This window comes from Eptatretus burgeri, chromosome 17 (assembly GCF_056783735.1).
Source record: "Eptatretus burgeri isolate ZD-2024b chromosome 17, Ebu_testis_v1, whole genome shotgun sequence".
Classification (NCBI taxonomy): domain Eukaryota; kingdom Metazoa; phylum Chordata; class Myxini; order Myxiniformes; family Myxinidae; genus Eptatretus; species Eptatretus burgeri.
This window is the reverse complement of record NC_140977.1, coordinates 16915155-16942860: the sequence shown is the minus strand read 5'-3', so window position 1 is coordinate 16942860 and position 27706 is coordinate 16915155. Positions and strand designations below refer to the sequence as shown.

General features: G+C 36.2%; 1 protein-coding gene across 1 annotated transcript in view; it reads right to left on the bottom strand.

The window, feature by feature from the left end:
* The window catches only part of LOC147009416 (uncharacterized), a 53442-nt gene extending 38553 nt beyond the window's left edge, over positions 1–14889 (bottom strand). Inside the window, exons 1-2 of the mRNA XM_085861879.1 lie at positions 14704–14889; positions 14363–14556 (exon numbers count right to left, since the gene is read on the bottom strand). Coding sequence (XP_085718005.1) covers positions 14363–14366 — 4 coding nt within the window. The 5' untranslated portion in view covers positions 14367–14556; positions 14704–14889. The remainder of the gene's footprint in view (positions 1–14362; positions 14557–14703) is intronic.
* Positions 14890–27706: the final 12817 nt, after the last annotated feature.

Below are 27706 nucleotides of genomic sequence, written 5' to 3'. Positions count from 1 at the left end.
AACCTTATAATTTTTTCATTATTTAACATTCTAATTAAATCTAAAGTTGTCGGTTTATCAACATCAGCATAATGCCAATCTTTTATTGAAAATACCTCATTCTTATGTTGTAGAACATATTTATTAAAATACCGAATACCCTTTTCTTGAAGGTATGCTTGGACACAGAAATGATAATTTTCTTGAAGCCTTCTTGCTGTCATTTATGTATTAGAAATATATGTTAGAATAATATTATGGCACGAAACACCTCCCCATCTTCCCATAGTTAAATCATTTTGTATTTCCTTACTTATTATATATAATCCTGTTTTTTTCTGTTTTCATGAGATAAACAAGGGCAAAACCATTATTATATTTACCCTTATTAAATTCTTTTATTTGTTGTTTACTAATTGTGGCTCCACAAAACTCATTCTCGATACCAAGTGGATAATATTCTTCCTTACGAGACTGATTTAATTGTTCCAGGTCTTCGAGGTTAATTTTAAATGACCAATTATACCCTAAATCATTCATATCATACCCCCATTGTTCTATTCTCATACAAACGATACGCCCTTCTTTATAAAAATTTATTTTAATTCGAACTGTGAATTCTGTATGACCTGGAGATAATATCAACACTTCTGTATCTTTAGAATACACAGCCGTTTTATTTAAGTATATATATTGTGATAAATCGCTTAATCTCACCAAGTCATTCGCGTCAGTCGGGCTTGGATAATTTTTTAATTTATAAGCATTTTTCATGTTAATATTTTTGTTTATATTATATTTATATCGTTCAGCCTGTGCCTTTGTATAATAATTTGATAAATCAATATCCAGTTCTTGAGATACACCAAAGATAGAACCATCTTTACCAACATAAGTCATTTATATTAGATTAAAAATAATATCATAAAATTTTTTATTTTTGTTGAGTTGAAATAACACATATAGACATAATTGACCACAACACTTGGAATTTAATTCTTGGACTTGAAATGTTTGATAAACACCATTCTGTAAGAATTTTATGACTTCAACAGGTGGTGGAAGACCAAAACTATCAAAATAATATTTGTCTTGACTATTAAAAATACAAACCCAATGAGAACCGTTCCCATCATTATCTTCTAAGTTCATAATAATATTCTTTGTATGTTTCGACACATTTGTTAATTCATCTCTCATACAAATAACCACATTATGAATTTTTAATTTCTTACAATATTTGGCAAGTTGTAAATTTGATGTTGTATTCTTTCCAAATTCTTTCAACCACTCATCAATGCTCATTTATTTATTAGAAAGATATAATCCATTACCTCTTTTCGTTAATTTTACACCTGCTTGTGCTATAGAAGAAAGCATATCTCCAACTAACAATCTCGCTTTATCAGGCAGACCTTCAAGTTTTTCAGCAAAATCTACAATTACACCACTTCCACTAATTTGTTTCTCCAACTCTTTGTTATGTCTTTCCAATTCTTTTTGAGCCTGGAGTTGAGCCTTCCTTTCGTTGGCAGTTTTGACCGCTGTTGAAATACCACCCGTCAATGCTCCAACCGCACTTAAACCAGCAAATAAAGGAATTAGAAATGGGAGAAATCCTCCACTCGTCTCTCTTATTGAATATTTTTTCAACATTGGTTTTGTCATTTTAATTTTAAGTGAGCCAGTGTCATTCAAGATTTTAACCTGTTCTCTTGTGAGCAAAACATCAATTCTTACTGCTCCTTTTCTCTGAATTGTATTAACGTTAATCGTACAAGGCTTTTGATTTTGAACACAAGATGATAGTTTATGAAGATTGATTTGATTAACATATACCCCAGTTGGTACTTTGCCACTCATTTATTTAACAAAAAATTATGTGAGACTAATCATCACACCATTATCTGTATTAATCTGCAATTCTGTTTCTTCCAAAAGCAAACAATATGTATCAACTTCTTCACTCTCTCCTCTTTCAATGTATAGGGAAGTATCCACTCGATTAGACTTTATAGTTTCTTTTTGAGCGCTCAGGTCAAACGTATAGATTGTATACAAACTTTTAAATGCTGTCATATCCAAAATAGGTTCTTTATTTCCATTACTTTCACACACCTTTTGGTAAGACTTGTATGCTTCAGCAAAATCATTTTTTTCCCAATTAATTTCCAATCTATCTCGTGGATAAAATGTTCCATCTAGAGAAACGCGAAGTTGTTTCACCTTAGCATTATCACTCAATGCATTATTCTTATCAGTCGCAGTATCACCATCTGGCTTTTTAAAAATCATCCACAGATATCGTGGCTTTCCTTCCAGAACACCCAAATTCCACGTGTAAGTAGTTTGATTGAGTTTAACGTGTTGACATCTTCTTTTGAGGTATGATACACTGAGTGGTTTCTTTGAGTTAAGTCTTCGATTCAACATCTCTTCTGTTTTAAGATTAGGAGTATATTCACTGATATACCAACTCATCTCCTCAATTACAAATTTATTCTGATCACCAAAAGCATTACCAACACCAAAAAGCAATCTATTTTCATTATCATTCCTTTGTAGTTGAAATCTAATTTTAAGACCATACAGAACTTTATCATAATCACAAAATCCAAATATACCTTTAAGAGGAACTGCCACAGTAAAACTATTTTCTGCTTTTGTATCATCATTATACATTCCTTTCCTTTGAATATATCCAGGGTCTGTGTTTGTTCCCGTTGACATATCAGGAATAAAACCTTCGACAGACCCCTTTCCCATTCTATCACTGAATGTATAGAGTGTAAATTTCATCATTTCAGATACAGCAGAGACATAATCAACCGCTTCAACTTCTTGTGTTCCAATATACAATCGCACACTATCAAACATTTTCCAGAAGAAATCATTTACAAGTGTAGCGTTTGTGTTATTCCCAGCCTTAGTGAATTTAAATTTACACAACAAGAAACTTTCGGAGAGATTCAAATAGGTTTGTTGATTATTTATTTCAAAACTTTTTGTACCATTTGTATTCCAGTCTGTTCCAGTTATTGCATTTACCTTGAAGTAATCTTCTTTTTTAGTGGAGTTTGAGATAATAATAGTATCATCCAAATCATAGATACTATCAATTGCTTCCATACTTGTATTTATTTAGGAAAAAAGATGTTAAAACTTTTGAAACCCTGATCCAAGTATTTGAATTATTTTCTGTCGTTCTTGGGGGACAACTGAGTTTTACCTTTCTTAATTTCTTTTATTGCTTGTAATTTATGAGATTCTTTCTGAGCATCTTTTATACTCTTTACAGCACCTGCTACATTTCCCACAGCAGAAGCAGTTGAACCAATTAGGTCTTTATGTTTAAGAATAGTTGAACCAATACCCATGAGAGTATCAATTATCCCATCTCCTCTAAATTGATGTCCGACACCCCTTTGTCTCTTAGGTTTATAGTATCCTCTACCAAGATACATACCTTCACCCTTGTAGTACGGGGAAAGGAACATCCCATCCCCTGTAATTATTTTATATTTTCCCAACTCGTGCTTCCTCACAATAACCATCGTATTTATTTATTGAAAAACTTCACGTAGGTGAATTCTGATGGATATAACTTCTCCATTAAAAGAAATCACACGATTATCTTGGTCGGTTATCCTAAAATTTACTCTGTGTATGGTTTTTCCTGACACAGGTAGATAAACCAAATTTTTAGGCTCCATATTGAATTTATAACCAATTGGGGTTGAGTATGCGCTGAATGAAAATATTGTATTTGTTTTTAATCCATCATTATAAGCACCATCAATCAAATCACAGTGAATTAACACCGAATTTATTCCTGAGGATATTTGAATGACATTATCACTGTAAAACGTCCCATTAGTTTCAATCTTTTTTGAGGAGAAACCTAATAACTCTCTAAATGAATTATCAATTGTGAAATCAACCTTGTAGTTATTTTTAACTTTAATCGTTGATTTTGAAGTATGTTTTTGAATGTTTATAACAATATTTTTTGGTTCATCACCCTGTTCTTTCATAAGACGAGCAATTTCGGAAGATATTTGAGAAATCTCGTATGCTCCGGGTGAGACTGTTATCGTTTTGTATCCACTTCCCGGATTATAACTAAACTTGTCATTTTTCTCGGTTATATTAAATAAGGTATTATAAGTCTCCATGGACAATAAAGATGCCTCATATTCTTTTGTTGTGTCAAGTTGTAGTGGGTATGGGAATGAAGATGTGTGGTCGCTTGTTGTGAAATTAAAACTCAGGATTGTGCTTCTCATCTTATTTAATATGAGATAAAATGTCTTTATATTGAGATTTATTAATTATTTTCATGTTCATCAACTGGTCTAAAATGGCTGATGCTTCATTAAAACAATTGTTATTTCCAGCCTTCTTACTGCCGAACAACAATAACAGTCTATTAACTAATTGCGATGGGTCATTTGGAAGAAAACTAATACCTGAACCAAGGATACTTAAAGCCTGAATAATGTGTTTCTCCTTCTCATTCTTCCTACTTTTACCAGAAAGAATAACCTTATAATTTAGAGTGTTCAGCAAATCAATATATACTCTATCATCATTATTTTCCATATCCAATGGTTTATCAATATACTTTGATTCATCCCTCACAGTTGAACCTTGCCTTCCATCTTTTGTGAGAAGAAACATTAATCTCGGAGTTAGTTTAACAGCGGGTTGAGCAGAACTTAAGAACCTTAATTCATCATTAAATATCAATACCTTTTCTTGAACAAGATGAAATATTGCTGGTTGTTCTGTTGGAATGAGTCCTGCTTTGGTTTTTGAATCTGCTGAATATTCATTGTTTTGAACAGCATTCACAATATAATCAGGGGCTTGATTAATCTCTTCCAGTTGTTGAAATAAACCTTCATCATGTTCTAATTCTCCAATATGCTCTAATTCTTCCTCCGTCATTTGACTGAAATCTTTTAACATTTGGAGCTTTCTGGGAGTATATTCTACTGTGGGAACTGTGGAAACATCTTTCATTTTTTCTTGGGAAGTTTTTAAAAGTGGTTTAAAAAATTTCTCTTGTTTTTTTTCAAATGCTTCTTCGCCCGTTAGTTTCTGTCTGCGTTTCTTATTTATGTCTTCCTGTTGTTTTACAACTTTTGAAACCAACTCTTGATGTTCCTTAAATCTTCTTGCTCTTTCTTTTGTATCCATTTATTTATTGTAAAATATCATTTAATGAATTGTAAAGATCAACAGGGAAATTTTCCTTTTCTTCATCATTCAAGTAGATGTGTTCAAATAAATCCTTTTCTTTAAATATTTCATCAAATTCTTTATTAACATTAATGCGAGTTGTAATTTCTTCTTCACTAATCCTTGCATCTCTGCTTTTCATACGTTTGTGTTGAGTTTCTTCATCAACATCAAAACCGAATGATAAAATCTTCACTCCGCTCAGATATTTAATAATTTGTCTCGTTCCTTCTGGATTAGTTTCTAATATCCCAACACCACCAGATTTTAGTTTCTTTAACTCACTCTTACAATGTGAATATTTTGTTGTACCAAGAGAAACCTCCTCAAATATTTGTCCTTCATTCCTCAATCGCATATGTTCCTCCACTGAAATATAGTGATAATCTTCACCTTTTACTTCTCCAGGTCTTATTGCTCTAGTTGTTGTTGATACAATGCGTATCACGGGGTGTTTTTTAAGTAAATTTACAATATTCTCATTTGTACTACACAAGAACCTTGATTTATGAAAGTTTTTTCCAGAAGCAGATTTACCCACAAGATTTATAATAATAGTTGTCATTTATATATGTAATTGTTTATAAAACAAAAAATATATCCCTTAATATCTCATCTTGTTTCACAACAATATATTTATATTTTTCAGTCATGTGCTTCATATAATCCTCAAATTTCTTTTTACTACATAATGTAGAACAATTATCTCTCCAAAAATTATTGATATCTATTGAATTTAACTTGAATAAAATAAAAGTATTAGCATTGTTTCTGATGGAACGACGAGGAAGTTGAAAGTACGATTGACTAAGATAAATACAATTACAAGAAGAATGTCTCCCTCTTGTGTAGTAGCTGTCCATTACCGTTTGGTTTCTCTCATTAACACAATCATCAAAGATAACGAGGTTCTTTTTTGATTTATCCAAATCTTGGGGAGACGGTATATCATCCGTATTATCACTAAGAATACAAGTGATAAGATTTGATTTCTTTTTACATCTCTGTGTATCACAAAATAGTTGAATTATATCTTCAATGTTATAATCATTTAGGTTTTTTTGACGTTTAAATAAACCTATTATATCTTCTTTTTGAAGACCAGCATTAAAACCTTGTGAGAGTAGTTGATACTCTGGTTGAAAACTCGACTTTGTGAAAATTATTAAATTATCATAATCTAAAAAGTTGGGAGTGAGGAGCATTTTTAAAAGTAAGCAGGTTTTTCCACATCCACTTGAACCAACTATGAGACATCTTAATGAATTTGGGAGATTTTTATGGTTGTTAAATTTTATCTTATTTTCCCAAATAGGTAAAAAATCATTCATTTATATATTTGAAAAACAGGTTATTTAATTTATTATTGGCTTTTTTAGAAACTCTATATTTTATCCTAAGTTCAGGTTTAATTTCAAGATAATCCATTATTTTATTTATACAATATCTTGTGTTGATATTTCCCTGAAAATTACATCCATGAATAATATACAACAACAATCCTTTGAACATTTCTCTTATACGTTCAGTTTCTTCCCTTGTAAGGAAAGGTGTGTTATCATCCTCATACTTTACATTCATTTCTCTAATCAATCTTGTAAAGTAATTCATTTTTGGTGTAAATCTAAAAGAATTATTTTCCTTTTTATATTTTTTATTATCATTAATTAGAAGATAATCACAGAATATACATTGTTTATAGGCTTTTGACTCTGTGTTTAATCCCTGTCTTTCACACGCAGGACAATTCTCAAATTTGTCATATGGAGAATCAGGAAAGTCTAGCATATTTATAAAGTAAAACTTTACTTAAACTGAAATTCATCTATACTTTCAGTTGTATATTACCATCGATATCGATATACTTTTTTTCATTATCAGATTCAATGACAACATTTTTTATATTAAAGGTAATTTAAAAATTATCGTTAACTACTATTGAACGAAATGTCATTTCACCTGATATATTAACATCCTTTATTTCATCAAGATTTACATCTTTAGGGTTGTTGAAAAAAATACAAATTTCTCCTTGCATACTACAGATGGTCTTATCTTTTCTTTCTAAAGCTTCATCCATAAGGTTTTTGTTCTTTGATACTTTTTCTTGTTTCATTGCTTTTTCTAGTTTTGAATATATTACTAGAAGGAGAGGAGAAACTTTTGTTAGAGATACTTTAATTGATGTTCTACCAGGTATACTAAAAGCCCTTCCACTGAAGGAAATTGAAGAACTCATATTATTTACCATAATAGTTTTTATCCAATAGTTGTTATATTTATCTTTGTTCAATTTTACATCCTTGACATATTTCTCAGTATCTTTAACAGATGAAGAGATTGATTGAAACTTGTCTTTTGTGTCTTGAAACATTGTATTTATTAAGTGAAAAAGTTGGAGGATAAAATGTTTTTAAGCACAGATTCACCTATAAATTAAACGAAATTTTCATCAAGAAAATTTTAGTTTAAGCAAAGTTTTATTCTATAAATATGGTGAATACAACGTACTGCGATGTTTGTAATCACGAATATAAACATTATAGAAAACACCTCCGAACCAACAAACACACATTTAATCTATTTCATCAAATATCTCCTCTTGAGTTGGAAAGAAAACATTGTGATATCTGTTCAAAGGATGTTTTGAAGAGTAGTTATAATCAACATCTTCAATCACAAAAACACAAGAAAAATGAGTTTAAAGTAAAGGGAGACTATTATATTAAAAACACTGATGAGGCATTTAAAGGGCATATAAAAATAAGGATTTTTCAATTTGGAGAACCCAGTCCATCATCAATAGCTGAATCAATTGAAATAGTGAAACCCGATGTTGAAAAATTTATTAAAAATACATTAAAAGAAATAAAAACTTTAAAGTTTTATATGGGAGTGAAAATGAATATGAAAAGACAAGATGAAGAACAAACTCCTTATATGAGAACAGATCTTCATTTTATAACATCATTTCAAGATTTTTTGAATAGTGGGGTTTATGAAGAACTATCAAGACAAGAGGAGGATGTTGATAATACAGTGGTAGGAAGTGGATTCAATATTAAAAAAATCATCTTTTTAGATATACACATTCTAAAATCAAACCCTCTTAAAGCTTCTTCTTATATTGAATTACCAAAAGAAATAAAACTAAAGAAGGCAGTTGTTAATATTAAGAACAATGATAATAAATGTTTTCTCTGGTCTGTTCTTGCTCACTTACATCCACCAAAATGTAATTCAGAAAGAGTAAAACAATATATGAAATATGAGAATACCTTGGACATTAAAGATTTTAAATTCCCAATGCCATTAACAGATATTCCTAAATTTGAGAAAAAGAATAATCTTTCTATTAATGTATATGGATTAACGGATACAAACAAAGTTCAAATATTAAAAATTTCAAACAACTATAAAAATGAAGAAACACACATTGACCTTTTATATTTTAGTGTTGGAAAGAATTCACATTACACATACATCAATAATTTATCAAGATTAATCTCTTCTCAGGTATTCAGAACAGCAAACAAAATATATCCTTGTAAGCGATGTCTTAATTCATTTCATACAAAAGAACGATTAGAACAACATTCAAAATATTGTAGTAATCATAAATCAGCTGTAATTACAATGCCTAAACCTGGTGAAAAGATTTATTTTGAAGATTATAATAAATCTATCATGCACCCATTTGTGATATACGCTGATTTTGAATGTATCCTTAAAAAGATAAATACTGCTTCTCCTAATCCAAAAGAACCATATACAAATAAATATCAAAAACATATTCCTTGTGGTTTCTGTTATTATATCAAATCATCTGTTGGAGAAAAGTATAACAAACTTGAACATTATCGTGGAAAAAATGCTTCACAAGAGTTTGTAAAACGATTAGAAAAGGATTGTATAAGACTCACTAAATTAATGAAAGAAACAAATGAACCGATGAAATTAACCAAAGAAGAAAAATTAGAATTTAGAATGAACAATATCTGTCATATTTGTGAGGGGGAAATTAAGGAGTCTAAAGTTAGAGACCATTGTCATCTTACTGGTAAATATAGAGGTCCCGCTCATTCCTGTTGTAATCTTAATTATAAATTACCTTCTTTTATTCCAGTCTTTCTTCACAACAGCGCCAACTATGATACACATCTATTTATAAATGAACTTTCAAAAACACCAGGGAATATTTCTGCTATAACAAACACAAGTCAAAAGTATATTTCATTTTCAAAAATGATATTCACAAAACCTTTAACTCGTATTAGGTTTTTAGATTCTTACAAGTTTATGGGAACACCACTAGCCTACCTCGCATCAAATCTAAGCTCCACGGACTCTTTTCCAAATCTTAATTCATTCTTTCCAAAAGAGGAAATTCTCACTAAAGAGGAAATTCAGATTAAAGAGAGAATTCAAAGTAAAGAGGAAATTCTAACTGAAGATGAAATTCTAATTATAAAGAAAATTCGAACTAAAGAGGAAATTCAGATTAAAGATGAAATTCTGATTAAAGAAGGAATTCTTACGAGAGAGGAAATTCAAACAAGGAATGAAATTCAAAGTAAAGAGAAAATTCTTACAAGTAAGGGAATTTATCCTTATGATTATATGGATTCATTTATGAGATTTAAAGAAACACAACTTCCTTCAAAAGAAAGTTTCTATAATAACCTTTATGAAGAAGAGATAAGTGATAAGGAATATAAACACGCACAAGAAATATGGAAAATATTTAAGATAAAGAACCTTGGAGAATATCACGATTTATATCTAAAAACAGATGTTTTATTGTTAGCTGATGTGTTTGAAGCTTTTAGATCACTCTGTCATAATAAAAATTGTTATGGATTAGATCCTGCCCACTATTTCACAGCTCCTGGTTTAGCTTGGAGTGCAATGTTGAAAATGACAAAACAAGATATAGATTTAATCAGTGATGTGGATATGCTTTTGATGATTGAGAAGTCCAAGAGAGGTGGAATATCACAAGTATGTTCAAAAAGATATGCTAAAGCAAATAATAAATATCTTCCAAATTATGATAGTGAAAAAGATAGTAATTATTTGATGTATTTTGATGCTAATAATTTGTATGGATGGGCAATGTCTCAATCTCTGCCTTATGGTAAATTAGAGTGGGTGGAAGAAAAGGATTATGAAAAGGCTTTGATGAATATTGTTATTTCTTCTCAAGAGGAATTGAATGACGAAGAAGAAGGTTATTATTTTGAAGTTGATTTGAGGTACCCGAGTGATCTTCATAATAAGCATAAAGATCTTCCTTTTGCATGTGAGAAAGAAACTCCAAAGAAAGAATGGTTAAGTGATTATCATAAAAGTTTTAATATTAAAGGCAAATCAACAGAAAAGTTATTAACAACATTCTATGATAAAGAGGGATATGTTTTACATCAGAGAAGCTTAAAACAGTTTTTGAGAGAAGGATTGAGAGTGGCTAAAATTCATAGAGTTTTAAAATTTAAACAAAGTCCTTGGGTGAAAAAGTATATTCAATTCAATACAGATATGAGAGCAAATACAAAAGTAAAATTTGAAGGGGACTTTTATAAATTAATGAATAATGCTGTATTTGGAAAGACTATGGAAAATGTTAGAAACAGGCAAAACATTAGATTCGCAACATCTTGGAAAGAAGCTTCGAGATTGATAAATAAACCAAGTTTTGAGAGAGAAGAGGTTTTTTCAGAGAACTTTTCTGCAATTCATATGAAAAAGGAAAGTATTGTAATGGATAAACCAATTTATATTGGAACAGCAGTTCTTGATTTATCAAAGATATTGATGTATGATTATTTGTATAATGACTTAAAGAAAGAGTATGGTGAAAATGTTTCATTGTTGTATATGGATACTGATAGTTTTATCCTAGATATAAAAACTGATGATGTTTATGAAGATATGAAGAAAAATATTGGAGTATATGATACAAGTAATTTCAGCAAGAAGAGTGAGTTATTTTCCAAAAAGAATGAAAAGGTTATTGGTAAGTTTAAGGATGAGTTGGGTGGAAAAGTAATGAGTGAGTTTATTGGATTGAGAGCAAAGGCATATGCTTATAAGTATGGTGAACAGATTGATAAGAGGTTAAAGGGAATAAAGAAATATGTAATAAAGAAATCAATAACTTTTAGAAATTATTATAATTGTTTGATGAATAAGAAAGAAGAATATAGGAAAATGAATACAATAAGAAGTTATAAACATAACATATATAGTGAAGAAGTAAATAAAAAGGCATTAGGAGCCTTTGATGATAAGAGATTTATTTTAGATAATGGAATAGATTGTGTTCCATATGGATATTGTATGATAGAGTGTATAAAATAGATTATGTTTTAACGATGGGAAGATGGGTTAGGGTTTTTTAAGGGCTACCGCCGCGTTTTTTCACAATATATAAATGGTTAAACCAAGTATTAATCAAACTAAAGAGTGGAGAAAATCTCAGTCTTGGTATATAAATGGAAAACATAATGAATGTGAAAAATATCAAATAAGTCTTATTGAAAAAATAACTAAAACAAAGGTAAATAAAACAAATAAGCGAATTAATTTAAAAACTAGTAAGTTAGAGGATGTAAAGAAAAAATGAATATCCTTGAATGGACTGAAAACTTTGATGGTTATCAATTGAACAATGAAAAAACAATTTACTATAATCTCAAAATGATATGTGGCTCAGGAGGTGGTCAGATGAGAGCATTAAGAGAAGTTTATCATTTCGTAATGGCACAAATGGGGTATCTTAAAAAATATAAAGATTCAAATGTTTTGTTTGTCAATATTTTAGATGGGGATTATTGTGCAAAGAAAATTAAACTATTGAAGGAATTTGAGAATGAACAAATCTTTATAGGTTCAATGAGTGAGCTGTTCAACCCCCAGGTGTTCAATTCAATGAGGTTCAACCTCCAGGTTAAAAGGGGAGACAAATAAATATACCTTGGGATAAAAAGGGGATTTATTTTTAGGGAAAAAAAATATGAATCGCTGAAAATCCCCCATTCATTTACATGGGGAAAAGTGAGCCAGAATCAGTATTCTTACCCTACTCACGTTCATGCTTAGGCGTGGCCATTGGGGAAGAGATCCTCAGCTGCGTTCCTCATTACGGGTTTCAACGTACGGACTTCCGGATAGTGATGACTTACTGTATCTATCTATAATTTCTCGATTTCTTCTGCGCATTTATCGATAAACACAATGCCCCAATCGAGTCATCATTTACGAGAGCGAAGGAACAGCCTGTGTGGTTGTTTGAAAGTTTTTTGCTCTTTTTTTGCACGTATGGCCACGCACGTACGGGCATGCGAGAGCGAAGGAACGGCCTGTGTGGTTGTTGTTTCTGGCACGCGGTTTGAAAGTTTTTTTTTCTTTTTTTGCACGTATGGCCACACATGTATGGTCACGCGAGAGCGAAGGAACAGCCTGTGTGTGGTTGTTGTTTCTGGCACACGGTTTGAAATTTATTTTTTGTTTTTTTGCAAGTACGGCCACGCGTGTACGGGCATGCGAGAGCAAAGGAACGGCCTGTGTGGTTGTTGTTTCAGGCACGCGGTTTGAAAGTTTATTTTTTGCACATACAGCGGCCACGCACGTACGGGCATGCGAGAGCAAAGGAACGGCCTGTGTGGTTGTTGTTTCAGGCACGCGGTTTGAATTTTTTTTTCTTTTTTGCACGTACGGCCACGCATGAACAACCACGCACGTAAGGGCACGCGAGAATGAAGGAACGGCCTGTGTGGTTGTTGTTTCAGGCATGCGGTTTGAAAGTTTTTTTTTTTGCACGTATGGCCACGCACGCACGGACACGCACGTATGGGCACGAACTCGTTTATAAAAATACAATATCAAGTGTACTGTACAATACATTATTTATTTTATAAAAATCCACCAACGCAAAAAGATTAAGCATTGCTGTCCTAGGCCAGTCACCAACACACACAAAACATTTCAGAACTATTGCTTGAAAGCAGTCACCAAAAATCGTCACAAACAGACAAACAATACAGACGAACATACTTGGTGAAATTTTTTTTTCTGCCAAGTAATAATTCGCTTTCGATTCAACCAACCCATTTTGTCACCTACAAATTGTCATGTATGGTCTGGTAGTAAAGTAGGACTAACTAGTTATCGTTTGACGTTATGTACTCTGTGATGTTATGTACTCTGTGACGTTATGTACTCAGTGACGTCATGTACTCTGTGACATTATGTACTCTGTGACGTTATGTACTCTGCGACGTTATGTACTCTGTGACGTTATGTACTCAGTGACGTCATGTACGCTGTGACATTATGTACTCTGTGACGTTATGTACTCTGCGACGTTATGTACTCTGTGATGTTATGTACTCTGTGACGTCATGTACTCTGTGATGTTATGTACTCTGTGACGTTATGTACTCTGTGATGTTATGTACTCTGTGACGTTATGTACTCTGTGATGTTATGTACTCTGCGACGTTATGTACTCTGTGATGTTATGTACTCTGTGACGTCATGTACTCTGTGATGTTATGTACTCTGTGACGTTATGTACTCTGTGATGTTATGTACTCTGTGACGTCATGTACTCTGTGATGTTATGTACTCTGTGACGTTATGTACTCTGTGATGTTATGTACTCTGTGACGTTATGTACTCTGTGACGTTATGTACTCTGCGACGTTATGTACTCTGTGATGTTATGTACTCTGTGACGTCATGTACTCTGTGATGTTATGTACTCTGTGACGTTATGTACTCTGTGATGTTATGTACTCTGTGACGTTATGTACTCTGTGATGTTATGTACTCTGCGACGTTATGTACTCTGTGATGTTATGTACTCTGTGACGTCATGTACTCTGTGACGTTATGTACTATGTGACGTTATGTACTCTGTGACGTTATGTACTCTGTGACGTTATGTACTCTGTGATGTTATGTACTCTGTGACGTTATGTACTCTGTGACGTTATGTACTCTGTGACGTTATGTACTCTGTGACGTTATGTACTATGTGACGTTATGTACTATGTGACGTTATGTACTCTGTGACGTTATGTACTCTGTGACGTTATGTACTATGTGACGTTACGTACTCCACTATACCACTCACTCATGAAAGTAAATTCCACTGTTTCTCCTCCTTCGGTTGGTACAACCACAGCAAGCGCAGCTTTCCCCCATCTTTCAAGTTCTTCACATGTAATTTTTCCCGGAATGATGATGGTGGACAAACTTTCTAATCTCGCCTTGATTTCATCGAACTTCGCCCTCTAGTGGTTCAAATGTAACTCCATGAACTGGACCCTTGTGTGGAACATTAAAAAAACACCGTTCACCATGGAAACGTCGAAACGTGCACCACGTGCACCACACCAACTACATCACGAGCTTTAGTTCTACTCACGAAGATGTTAAACACCAGAAATCTTCACAACACTTCGATCCACTCACAACTCGCTTGGAGAATGTTTCTTTCCCTGTTCGTGTCCCGGGAACACGGATCCACGCTTCATCAACACACGACTCTTCTTCTTCACTTTCCTCACAACTCTTCTCTCGAATCCCTCTCGATCGTTCTCTCATTCCCACTACCGTGTATTATCACAGCATTTCTTCCATCTTAAAAATATTCCACACAAAAACATTCAACCCTCAATAAAAACGAGGACGAAAAAAGAAGGTTCGACATGTCAAGCTGGAAGATACACCTTACTCAAGGGGTCTTGAGGATATGGAGAGAAGACTGAGACCGAAACATGGCATTCTGTTCAGCACCACAGAAGGTTGTGGACATGTGGTTGTTGATTGTTGGCCTGTGTTTCGTTGTTGGGTCATGGGTGCAGTGCAGAGCAGTCAGATATTCATTCATTTTGTGTACAGTCTTCGGTTCCTCGTTTGAATCATTGCTGGGAGCATGGCTGTGCCGCTGATGCAGTGCCCCCTGCTGGTAAGGGCAGGATTTGTAATTTGTTCAGGGTGCGGGTGATGGCTCGCCTCCTCTTGACGAAGTACACAATAAAATCTTTAACTACCTCCAAATAACTCTGACAGGTTTAACGTTCATCCATGGGACTGCACACACAATGATGAACCACCATGTCTGTAAACACTGGGATGACAGTTCATGTCTGGTCCGGCAGTCGAACTTTGTTGTTGAGAGCAGTTTACTGTCGGTCATGGTGGAGCGAATGAAATCGCAGTGACAAACTGTCAATCTGTACCCCTGTTCTTCATTGCTCTTCATTGCAAGCCACTGGCGGCCGAAAGTGTGCCCCCCCCCCCCGACGTGTGGCCGATAATTATCGGTGACGTATTATAATACATTATATTATATTCTTATATAATATTATATTATAATGTGTAGGTGCATTATACATTATATAATAAATTATAATGCATTATATTATAATATCGGTGCAATATAATACTAACACAAATGTGAAAACACTGCATCATAATCTGCCATAAATGCTATCAAATTTTCATCCAATGGTTTTGCATGAGGAATGGACAGACGGAGGGGAGAGGAGAGGACTGAAGGAAGGCAGAGGAGCAGAAGGAAGGAGGACAGAGGAGTGGACGGAGGGAGGGGACAGGAGAGGATGGAGGGAGGTGAGAGCAGAGGATGGAGGGAAAGGAGAGGAAGGACAGAGAGGAAGCCAGAAAATGGGGAAGAGCGAGGAGAGGGGGAGAGAGAGAGAGAGAGAGAGAGAGAGAGAGAGAGAGAGAGAGAGAGAGAGAGAGAGAGAGAGAGAGAGAGAGAGAGAGAGAGAGAGAGAGGGAGGAGGGAGAGCGAGAGGCGAGAGCAAGAGGAGAAAAACTCCTTTTAAAAGGTAGTGTTTGCAAAGAGAATGACGGAACATATACACACAACAAACTCATGTCAGAACAGCTGCACACACAACGACACAACAGAGTTTGCAAGTAATCTGCTGGCACATCTTAAAAACGTTGATATCCCAGTTCCAGAAAATTTGTGGGAAAATGTACCAAAAGGAATCAATGAAAACATTGAAATACCCTGTGAACATTGTGTATCGGTGGGAACCTAATGATCTCATCGGGCGTGAACATCGAAACAAATAAACGATTGCAACCAGATATCACACTTTGGTACAAAAAAAACACAGAGAAGAAGAATATTCCTTTCGAATTTATGTTGTATTTTTTTTTGGGGGGGGGAGTGTAAAAGAGTTGACAAAGAAAGTAAAATACACGTATACAGATCAGTGACATGATACACAAACATCAGTGAAAATCAAGCACTGATTTGTGTGTACAACAAGAGCGAACCTGCAGCACACGCTTTTGGGGCCACACAGCCACCATGTTTGAATACCCTTCCCTCGCCAAAATGTGAGAGGTACAGGAGTAGCTGAGTGTGATAAATGCTGGACTTCATCAGGTTCCATCACAGATTGATTCAAATTTGATTCCACATTTCCAGTTTTGTTTGTTTTCCTTCGGAGCCTTGTAATAGAGCCACAAAGGTGACTGACAAAACTGAGAGTCTGATTTTAATAAGTCAGAAGTGTCAGGTTGAGTTGGTTTCAGTGTGAGAATATTTTAATTTCAGATCGTCAACAAAATAGATAGTTGGGAGATGGAGGGGGGTTGTTGAAACAACATTGTTCCTCACAGACAGAGTCCGTGACCATGTTCCTCACAGACAGAGTCCGTGACCATGTTCCTCACAGACAGAGCCCTGTGAAACACTTTGCTGTTTTTTTAACAACATAAGTTAAATGATAAATTAAACACATCAGTATGAACATAAACACATCGGCGCCTCTGATAAGGCAAATGCCAGAGTTGAAACTTCACCGCCGTGAGCCAAACAATAATAAAACTAGAAGAGCACTCGGTGGAGCGCATGCCTCCGCCACGCAATGCCTCATCCACGAGAACATATAGAGCTCATTACATTTTTTGGAATATCTTGCTGTGTGGTACAATATTGTTTTTGGCCCGATCTCTCAATGGTGAAGAATTACTTTTAAAATGAAATATTTATTGTATCCAGATTTGTATTTGGATCTTCACCAAAATTGAATCACTTTTTCCTTGTCACACACCCAACATGTCCACCAAGTTTCATCCGAATCCGTCCACTACTTTTGAGTTATTGTGCCATGTGTCATTATTGGCCTGATCTCTCAATGGATAAAAATCACTTTAAAATTCTCAAGTGTAATTCTGAAGGGTAATTCCAAAGTGTAATTCCAAAGGGTAATTCTGAAGGGTAGTTCGAAAGGGTAGTTCTAAGTGTAGTTCGAAAGGGTAGTTCTAAGGGGTAGTTCTAAAGTGTAATTCTAACAGGTAATTCTGAAGTGTAATTTTGAAGGGCAATTCTAAAGGGTGATTCTAAAGTGTAATTCTAAAGTGTAATTCTGAAGGGTAATTCTGAAGGGTAATTCCAAAGTGTAATTCTAAAATGTAATTCTAAAGTGTAATTCTAAAGTGTAATTCCAAAGGGTAATTCTAAAGTGTAATTCTAAAGTGTAATTCCAAAGGGTAATTCTAAAGTGTAATTTGAAAATGTAATTCTAAAGTGTAATTCTGAAGTGTAATTCTAAAGTGTAATTCTAAAGTGTAATTCCAAAGGGTAATTCTAAAGTGTAATTTGAAAATGTAATTCTAAAGTGTAATTCTAAAGTGTAATTCTAAAGTGTAATTCCAAAGGGTAATTCTAAAGTGTAATTCTAAAGTGTAATTCTAAAGGGTAATTCCAAAGGGTAATTCTAAAGTGCAATTCTAAAGTGTAATTCCAAAGGGTAATTCTAAAGTGTAATTCTAAAGTGTAATTCTAAAGGGTAATTCCAAAGTGTAATTCTCAAGGTTAATTTTAAAGTGTGATTCTGAATGGTAATTTGAAGGGAAATTCTGAAGGCAAATTAATCATGCAAAACATTTTGATGGGGGGGAGGGTCGGGGGTTAATTTACAATTTCAAGTGCAATGCTGCGGATTAAAAAAACACATCAGGGAAATTCCACCATCACCCCCCCCCCCGTGAAATCACACCACGTGTGTGCTTGATGTGCGTTTCTCACCCAAGAGGAACTTTCGTCCACTACCCTCCCCCCTCCTCCCAATCCATCCTGCCGAGAAAAAAACTGCAAAAACAAAACCACAGAAAAAAAAACACAAAAAACATTTTTTGCATTTTTTTTTCTTTTTCATATTAACTGGTGTGGTGTTGATGTGGTGCAAGTGTGATGGGCTGAATATACCCCCCCCCCCCGTGTCTAATTTCCTTGTGTACTGATTCGGACATAATTAGTTGATGTATTTAGAGAAATCCTGCATCCAATCCTGTGTAGATTGTACAAACACATTTTATGTTATATTCAAGCAAAACAGTGAGGGGGGGGGAGTGGACGTGTCCCCTGTAGAATCCCCCTGTATTGAGAATTGTGACACAATGTGTCCAGAAAAATCAAATTCTAGTCACCTGGACCATGTATGCAATTTTGTTTCCATTCATCGTGAATCTGTCTGTTCCAATCTGTGAGAAAATTATGATTACTAGTACGTGCCCGTAAAATAAATAAATAAATAAATAATTATTATAAATAAATATTCAAACCACGAGCAACAAACAACAACCACACAGGCCGTTTCTTCGCTCTTGCGTGCCTGTACGTACGTGGCCCGGAAGTTCGCATATTATTCGCAGTTACGATTATTCGCAATTTAGTTTTAATACCCAATTATTCAATTAGCGCCAACGTATTTTACCTTTTCGCAATGTCGTGGCAAGGAAAAACAAAAAGAGAAGAGAAGAAAGAGAAAAAATTTTACTTCCTGGTTCAGAGCAGAACAGCACTCTGATGTCACCGAAATTTATGTACCATCTAATATGAAAACGATCATAACTTGGGGCATTGTGTTTATCTATAAATGCGCATAAGAAATCGAGAAATTATTAGAATACACGAAGTCATCATTATCCGGAAGCCCGTACGTTGTAACCCGTAATGGGGAACGCGGCTGAGCTTCCCTTCCCCATCGGCCCAGCCCACGCAACATTAAAACATTGTCATTGGTTTGGTAAATAAATGGCCATAACTTGGGAAGCACTTGTCCGATTAATATCAAACCTTGAAAAGGCACATCCTCAGGTCCCCAGCAATATATCTGGCAAGTTTCAATTAGATCGGACCAGTGGTTGTCGAGAAACAGCGGTCACAGACACACACACACACACACACACACACACACACACACACACACACACACACACTGCTGGAATTATAGATAGATGACATGATTGCATGGTGTTTTGGTGGCAAAATATCATCACAACATCATCATGGGAGAAAGACCTTTTCCTTGATGGCCAAATACAATTTAAATTCTGTCAATCTCTTTCATTGTTATATTTTTTTCTCGTTATAATTATTCATTTTCTTCACTCACTCTGCATCTTCACTGTCTCCCTTTTTCTATCTGTATTTCCATCACATTTGACTTTCATCTCTTCACATTTTAATTTCACTTGTTGCATTTCTCCTCCCAACTTCATTTCCTTTTCATTTTCTCTCCCAACCTGTAAATTAACTTTGTGGACATAGATTATGTTGCAGTCACAGAATAATGAACTAAAAAATCATTTAATCGTCTTCTTTGAGTCAGGGAAAGTTTGATCAAGCGCAACAGCCACAGTGGTAATCACATGCATCTTGGCATGATAGATACGCTGCTGTGCACACCGCACCACATGAGGCAAGGTAAGTTAGTCACACGAGTGTCATGCCAGTGCTTCACAGGCAGGATGATTGATGAATATGCTTTCCGTCCGTCAGATGAATGTTAAGCCGGGTGTCCCATCTGATTTCATTAGTTGGTGGATATGAAAGATCCCACAGTGTCCTTCACTTAGAGTAGTCGAGCTATCACCGGCACCCTGGCCGAATTACAAATTGCTGCCATGACTAACTGCTGGAAGGCAATAACAAACCACCCAGTATCACCCTTTTCAAGTAACCAAGGACCTGCCTTCAGGCAGAGCACAAATCAATCAACCAATCCGTATGTGCACACAAAATAATTTAATTTGAAACTAATGACATAATGCAATTATCACAGAACATGGTTATCTGAGCTGATTGAGATGAACAGCACTCAAATGTTTTCACTGTGCATTGCAGAGGGGCCCCTCAGCTGATTAGGTAAATGCCCCTCGGGCTGCAATCCCTTTCGGCTCTCTGCTCAGTCTACTCAAAATCCATTCTGATTTCTCCTGTGTTTGAAGATTGCCTGATAGTAGTATCAACAGGGAGGCTTTAATGCAGTAACGTCTACCATTTCTCAAAGTCGCAATATTAGCTTGCTTCCGCTCACTCATATTTCTCCTTTTCAAACTGGTGCACATTACTTCATCAGAGCCCTCCCTTTTGACACTACTCCTCCTGCCGGGGGCTGGGCTTCGTCCTCTTTCATATGATCATTTCTTTAATCAAATTGAGTACTCATGCAGAGATACTATAAATATTTATGTTTTATTTTCAGGAATAACTTAATTTATTCATCAATTAAAAATAATGCAGTGGTAGCCCGTTAAAACCGCCAACCCCATTATTTATTAATACTTATACTTTAAACCCATCAGGTAATGTATTTATTCCATCACTCATGAGATATCTTTTATCATCAAATGCTGTTAGAGCTTTCTTTCAAACAGTCTCTGAGAATATTTTGTGTTTATAATTTCCAATAAGATTCATCTCTCTATAAACATTCTTTCTCTTCCAAATACATTCAAGGTAAGGCCTTAGTTATTTTATAACTTGGTTTACGGATCCATCGATGGTATATTTGCCGAAATAAAATATAAATATAAAATATATTTTTTAGCCTTTTATACTTCTACATTTTCCGCCGTAGGTGCAAAAGTTTCAAAACCCGAAATGTAAACGTCGGCATTTATTTTCAAAATCTAATTTCGTGCACGCACCAAAATGCCTGAGTCCCCTTTAACCAAACTGCGCAGTCGAGCTGCGCAGTAGTCTTTGGTCATGGCATCTGAGCAGTGGCCAGCGTGGTTCAGATTGACTGTGGTTTCTGGGGCGAAAGTGATTGTTTCGAAGTATGTCAGCGGTATAAATTTCAGTGACTGTATTGGTGATTTAATCACGCAACATCTTGACGACGAATATTCTGGCCGAACTATTGCATCAATTCAGTGCAGCAGCAGGGATGATTCGCAGGTTACTCTCGATCGTGCCGATTTTATTTCCATCGAAAGTTGTACACCGCTGTTTGTATTGAATGATTTTGGTACCAAGTACGTCAAAGTTTCCCTGCGAGATGCTGATATTCAGCCTTCAACGGACCAGAAATCAGCCTTTGATGTGCTCAGGGGATGGGGAGACGATACGATCAGATGCCCACTGAAAAGTAAGAGCTGGTTATGGCTCTGATTGACCGTTTTGAGCGTGTTGACTCCAAGTAGACATTTTTTAAATCATATCCAGCACTATGCACTGGTGTGCATGCACACATCTACGACTTGGACAGTAATTTTCTCAGCATTGTTTCCATTTGTTTGATGATCCAACAGGTTTCTATAAGAAAAACATGCCAGACTATATTGTAAAAACAAGTTTTAATCCTTCTTTATTGTTTTTCACATCAGATGATATAGTGAACATGGGCATTCTGCATTTGAATGGTCTTCCATCTTTAATGTTTTCTTAGATCCTCCTGGTCTTGGATTTATATTTATTTTCCCCTCACCTACCCTTGTCTTTGCTATGGAACATCTGAAAAAAAATCATAAAAATATATAATTTCTAAAAATTGAAATAATATTTATATTTCGACCGACCGACCCTACATATTAGCTGAAGAACTGCGTAAACCAAGTTATAAAATAAGTAAGGCTAATGTTGAAAGTTAATGGTCTCTTTCAATAAATTCTTCTTTAGACCTGTAAGTTTCTTTTCACATTTGAATTCATTTAACCCTCTCGTTAAGCATTTATAAGCATATGCTTTTGATCAAACACTGACAAATTCACTGAGTATCTTTTCACCTCATTCATCTTTAAATTTACCAATAACTTTTCAATTCTTATTCAAAAAGAGCAGGTTATTAGGATCATAATTACTTGTATCATAAATATCTTCATCTTCTTTCATATCCTTATAAACATCATCTGCATTTATGTCGAGTATGAAGCTATCCGTATCCATACATAGCAAACCAATATTGTTACGGTTGTGGAAATTCACAGATCACCATTCAGGTTCCCCGAAGATCAGTTATGTCGATAAGTGTGTGTTGCAGGTTAGATTTCCCCACCAATGTAAAACGGGAATTATTCATGTGCCGGGCTGTGCATCTTCACTTTGCCGTTATTCTGTCTCTATCTTTTATTTTAACAAAAACAACAACAATAACAACAACAGCAACAACGCCAACCCACGGCCGCGTTTTACGGTGATCTTGAACACGGCCGCGTTCTGACGGTGATCTCTAACACGGCCGCGTTCTGACGGTGATCTCTAACATGGCCGTGTTTGACGGCAAGAACGGATCAAAACGGTGAAAGGGGCGTAGCCAGCTGGGGGTGAAGGGTCGAAGGTGAAAGAGCGAGCATCCCCCGAACCTGATAAAAAGCCATGCTGGAAAGCCGAGAAGCCAGTTGAGTTGAATATCGAAGTCCGAAGTGTTGTTGGAGTGTTGGAGTCCGGGGAGTCCAGTTGAGTTGGAGCTGGAGAGTTTGGAGTTCGGGCAGTTGGTTCACTGGAAGGTTCGCCGGAGCAACCAGGAAGCCGGAGTCGAGGCACGTTCACTCCTCCAGGGCATCGTTGACTAGACCAGGCCGCAGTGGAGGCCGGACGACCAAGGGACCCAGTCGGAGCTCGGGGGTCCGGGCAAAGACGCCGAGGGTCGCCAAATCAGGACTCAAGTCACCAAGAGGGTGGCCAGATAGCCCGCTCGGTCTCTCGGAGCCCCTTCGGTCATCCCGGCTCCGAGCAAATGATAAAGGCTCACGAGCCCGGTATTTATTTCTTTCTTGGGTTTGCATGAAAGTCTGTGGCATTGTCCCTAAGTAGAACTGACGAAGAGAATATACATAATTAATAGACATCGGCTGTAGGTTTTTGCTCGTGTCTTGTCCCCATCCCCCCATTCACTGCATATGTGCATTTTAAATAAATTACCCCATTTTTGAATGTTAACCTGCTCGTTGTGTCACTTTCTGCCATCGACTGCCATGATGCGTTCAGAATGTTAGCTGGCTGATTATAAGCCGATAAAACGTACATCTGGTCCGACGGGGCTTGGCGATATAAAACCGATCGGCAATCGCATTCGGAACGAGCCGCTTAAGCGGCTCATTTTCGTGCAGGCTCCGTTGAGGTATAAACTCCCGGAATTTCTGTCCGCGCGAATAATTAGGTACATCGACAATTCGGCGATCGACCCTGTAGCGCATGAACAGAAGAGTTGGCTGGTTTATGGTGTGTTGAAAACACCCGTAGCTGGGTTTCGGCGTTGATTTGGGCGTGCGCAGCAGCAATTGAGCTCAAGGCGGTCATCCGCACGCCGGAGTGGCGGACATCAACAACACTGTTGTCAGGACGTGGGATTCAAATTCACCCGCCTCCAAACGAAATTAACGGAACCGGATCAAGGGTGTGCGAAGCGACCCTCCAGTTCCATTAAATTATGAGTGTTGAAATTTTTTATTTCCGATACGCAAAATGGCAGCTCAAGGCGAGCGGGGGCAGAGAGGAATATGTTTTAATGTTGAATCCCTGGCCTGGGGTTCTTTTTATTATAATCGCACCACGAATTGTCGTCAGTGGGAGTGGCCTGAGCATGATCTTTGCCGGCAACTAAACTCGGAGTCACAAAATGGCGGTGCGGCCGCACCTCAGCGCGGCACGAGGCGTGAGTGGGTTGCTATTCATAGCGCAACGAGACGCACGGCACAAAGGAAATGCTCCCGCCCACCGGTTCAAACCACGTGGTCATGGCAGGATGACAAAGCGTACATTGGCAAACTTCAGACACAATTGTCGGATGCCTTGGAGCAGTGGAGGTGTGGTGATAACTGTATAGAGGAATTGCAAATTGAATTGGACGAGGCACAGGAGCGAGTTCGGAGGCTGGAGGAGGACTTAGCCAATACAGGCATGGAACTACGTGGAGAATGGATTGAAGTAGAGCGGATTACCCATGATTTCATGGAAAGGTTAAGACAGGTCGAGAACTACAGGAAGAAATGAGGAAAGTAGAGGGGAGTACCCATAAGTTGGAACAAGAGAAGAGCAAACTGAACTAAAGAATAGAGGAAGAGCAAATTAGTAACTCCTGGGATTGAGAGAACTTGGAAGAAGAATGGAAAACAAAGCTAAAAAAATTACCCCCGTGTGGGGGTGACGGTCATCTCTATAATACCACAAGTTCTCAATGTTCAGTTCAGGTAACCGCGAAACAGTCCAAACTAACCGTTTAGATTGAAATAGTTCACAGAGATACACTAGGATAATACTACTAATGACATAATTAATAAATATGTATTGTTCATTTGGTACCCGGATTAACACATCAGAATCACCAGTAAGTGCAATACGTGGTTTTCCGGTGCGTCCACTCTCTGGGGACATTTCACTTCCGGTTGTAGAAAAAAAAACAAAAAAATAGGCTTAGCTCTCGGAGATTATGATAATCCTGTAGATTATGATAATCCTGTAGATTATTCTTCACTGATTATAATGCAACTTTCAGAATGAAAATTGGTCAAGTATTTATAGAGATATTGAGGTTTGAAAAATCGTTAGAGCGAGCAAATTCATTAATTATTAATTCCACAGAAGTTTCGTGACACTGCACAAAGTAACATGTCAGGTATGAAAAAACATTTTGGATGCCAGACTCATTAATTATTAATTATGGAATGTACTCATTGATATATTAATCAGAAAGCCCGAAGCATGTAGCATAATATATCACTTATCCCCTCATCCGGGATCTGTGGCGTCGCCCCACAGCCTGCAGCCCTATGTCCGCCGGTGATTATGTCAGATATTGGCACGATCAATAGGAGCCTGCGAATTATCCCTGCTGATGCACTGAATTGATGCAATCGTTCGGCCAGAATATTCGTTGTCAAGATGTTGCGTGATTAAATCACCAATACAGTCACTCGAATTTATACCGCCGACATACTTCTTCACAATCACCTTCGCCCCAGAAACCACAGTGAATCTGAACCACGCTGGCCACTGCTCAGACGCCATGACCGGACTACTGACTCTTTTTTTGGTTAAAGATTAACTTTGGTTAAAGTTAAAGATTTTTTGGTTAAAGATGACTCGGCATTTTGGCACGCGCGCACGAAATTATATTTTGAAAATAAATGCCGACGTTTACATTTCGAGTTTTGAAACTTTTGCACCTTCGGCGGAAAATGTATAAATATAAAAGGCTAAAAAATGTGTTTTATAGCGAACAAAGTGAGCTTAATACTTAACGCGTGCACATGAGAGAATAGGAAATAACAACAACAACAACAACAACAACAACAACAACAACAACAACACAATAGCCCTGGCTATTTGGAATCCGTGTCGTTAGCTGACTTTTTGCTTCCGGTTGTTGTTAAACGCTGTGCGGTGTATAAACACGATTGGGTTTTATCTCTATCTTGTGAATATTACTTAACGCGTGCACATGAGAGAATAGGAAACAACAAAAACAACACAATACCTTGGTCATTGTGAATCCGTGTCATTGACTATGACTATTTTGCTACCGTTTTTTGTTTTGTTGCTGGTTTTTTTTTTGTTTCCGGTTTTTTTCATGCGGAATGATGCATGCCGGGAGATCATGACCGGAAGTGTTTATTTATTCATTCAATCATTTTTTTCCCAAAGTTAATTTTATACTTCCGAAGGTGATTTTTTTTTATGACAGGAAGTGTTTATTTCGTATTTAACATTACCGGGAGTGATTTTGAAACTCTTTCCGGAACTTTTAATTTCTTTTATTCTTGACCAGAAGTTATCGTTTATTTATTTATTTCTTCAATTATTTTTCCCCCAAAGTTAATTTTAATAAAGAAATCTCTCGCATCATCAAAAAATATTTTTTAATCGTGATTTACATTATTTGTTCACTGATCCCGAATCCAGGCTGAAGTAACCGGAAATTGCGTCAAAATCATCAGCTGTGCGGCGCTTACATGTACCACGGTATAGTTGGCAAGTATACAGTTGTGAACAAGTTTTATGTAAAGTCAGAACCGAATGTAAGAATAATTCTACGTTCGCTTCTAGGCTTTGCCTATTCCATATTATTTATATTTCATTTCTCCTTCCTTCCTTCTTTGCGAACTGCATTGGCGTTTTTGGCCATCTTCCAGATCACGTGACGATCAAACGGGAAGGAAATTCAAAAATCTGTCCAGTTTGATACAAGATAATATTTTTTACTATCATAATCAATAAACAGTTGCGGAATATCTTGTAGAATGGCAGACTAGATAGGTTTTGAAAATGGCGATTTTTATAACTTACGTGACCTCGTGACCTCGTCCCTGACCTTGAACCCGGACAAAAGTTACATCGTTGTGCAACACTCATCAACCTCTACCCACATACTAAGTTTCATCAAGATCAGAAATAAAAATTGTTGACGGACGTACGGATGTACGGATGGACGGACATTTGGTCCGGCTTTATTAGGTCATCTCAGTAGAGATGACCTAAAAAGGAAAAACGGAAACACGATTTGAAATTGCAACAACTGAAGAAAAAGGTAAGATCAGGCGATCAGATAAGAGGAAGCTTAGAACAGCAGATAAAAAGAAAAGAGAAATATCTAAAGAAAACTAAAGGAATACGGCAAGAGAATGGATGAAATGAGGAAGGAAGAATGTGAAAGAGGTGTGGAGATGAGAAAGGAATTAGAAAAAAAAGCTTCTGAGTTCCGGAAACACAAAAACAAAGAGATGGGATTACAAAACGAGCTGAGGTGGTTGAGAGAGGAAAGAAAGAGAACGGAGAATGAAATGTTAAGGAACCACACTGTGCAGATCGAACAGTTAGAAGCCAAGGCCAGATTAAAGAATGCGATGCAAGAAAGAGTAATGAAGGAAACGACGAGATTGGAGAATGAGGAACAAGAGAGACAGTGGGCTAAGAAACAAAAAGAACAAGGAATGAAACAAAAAGAAGGACAAGACGCGACTAAATGAGAAAGCAAGGTTGAAGTATGCGGAGATCGTGAAAGAACAACGAATGAAACGGGAAAAGGAGATCGGCCAATTGAAGGAAACTATGAGATTGGAGACTGAAGAGCATGAGAGACAGTGGAAGAGGAAACAAAAAGAGGGACAAGAACAACTAAAGGAGAAAGCAAGGTTGAAGTACGCGGAGATGGTGAAAGAACGACGAATGAAACAGGAAAAGGAAATCAGCCAATTGAAAGAAACG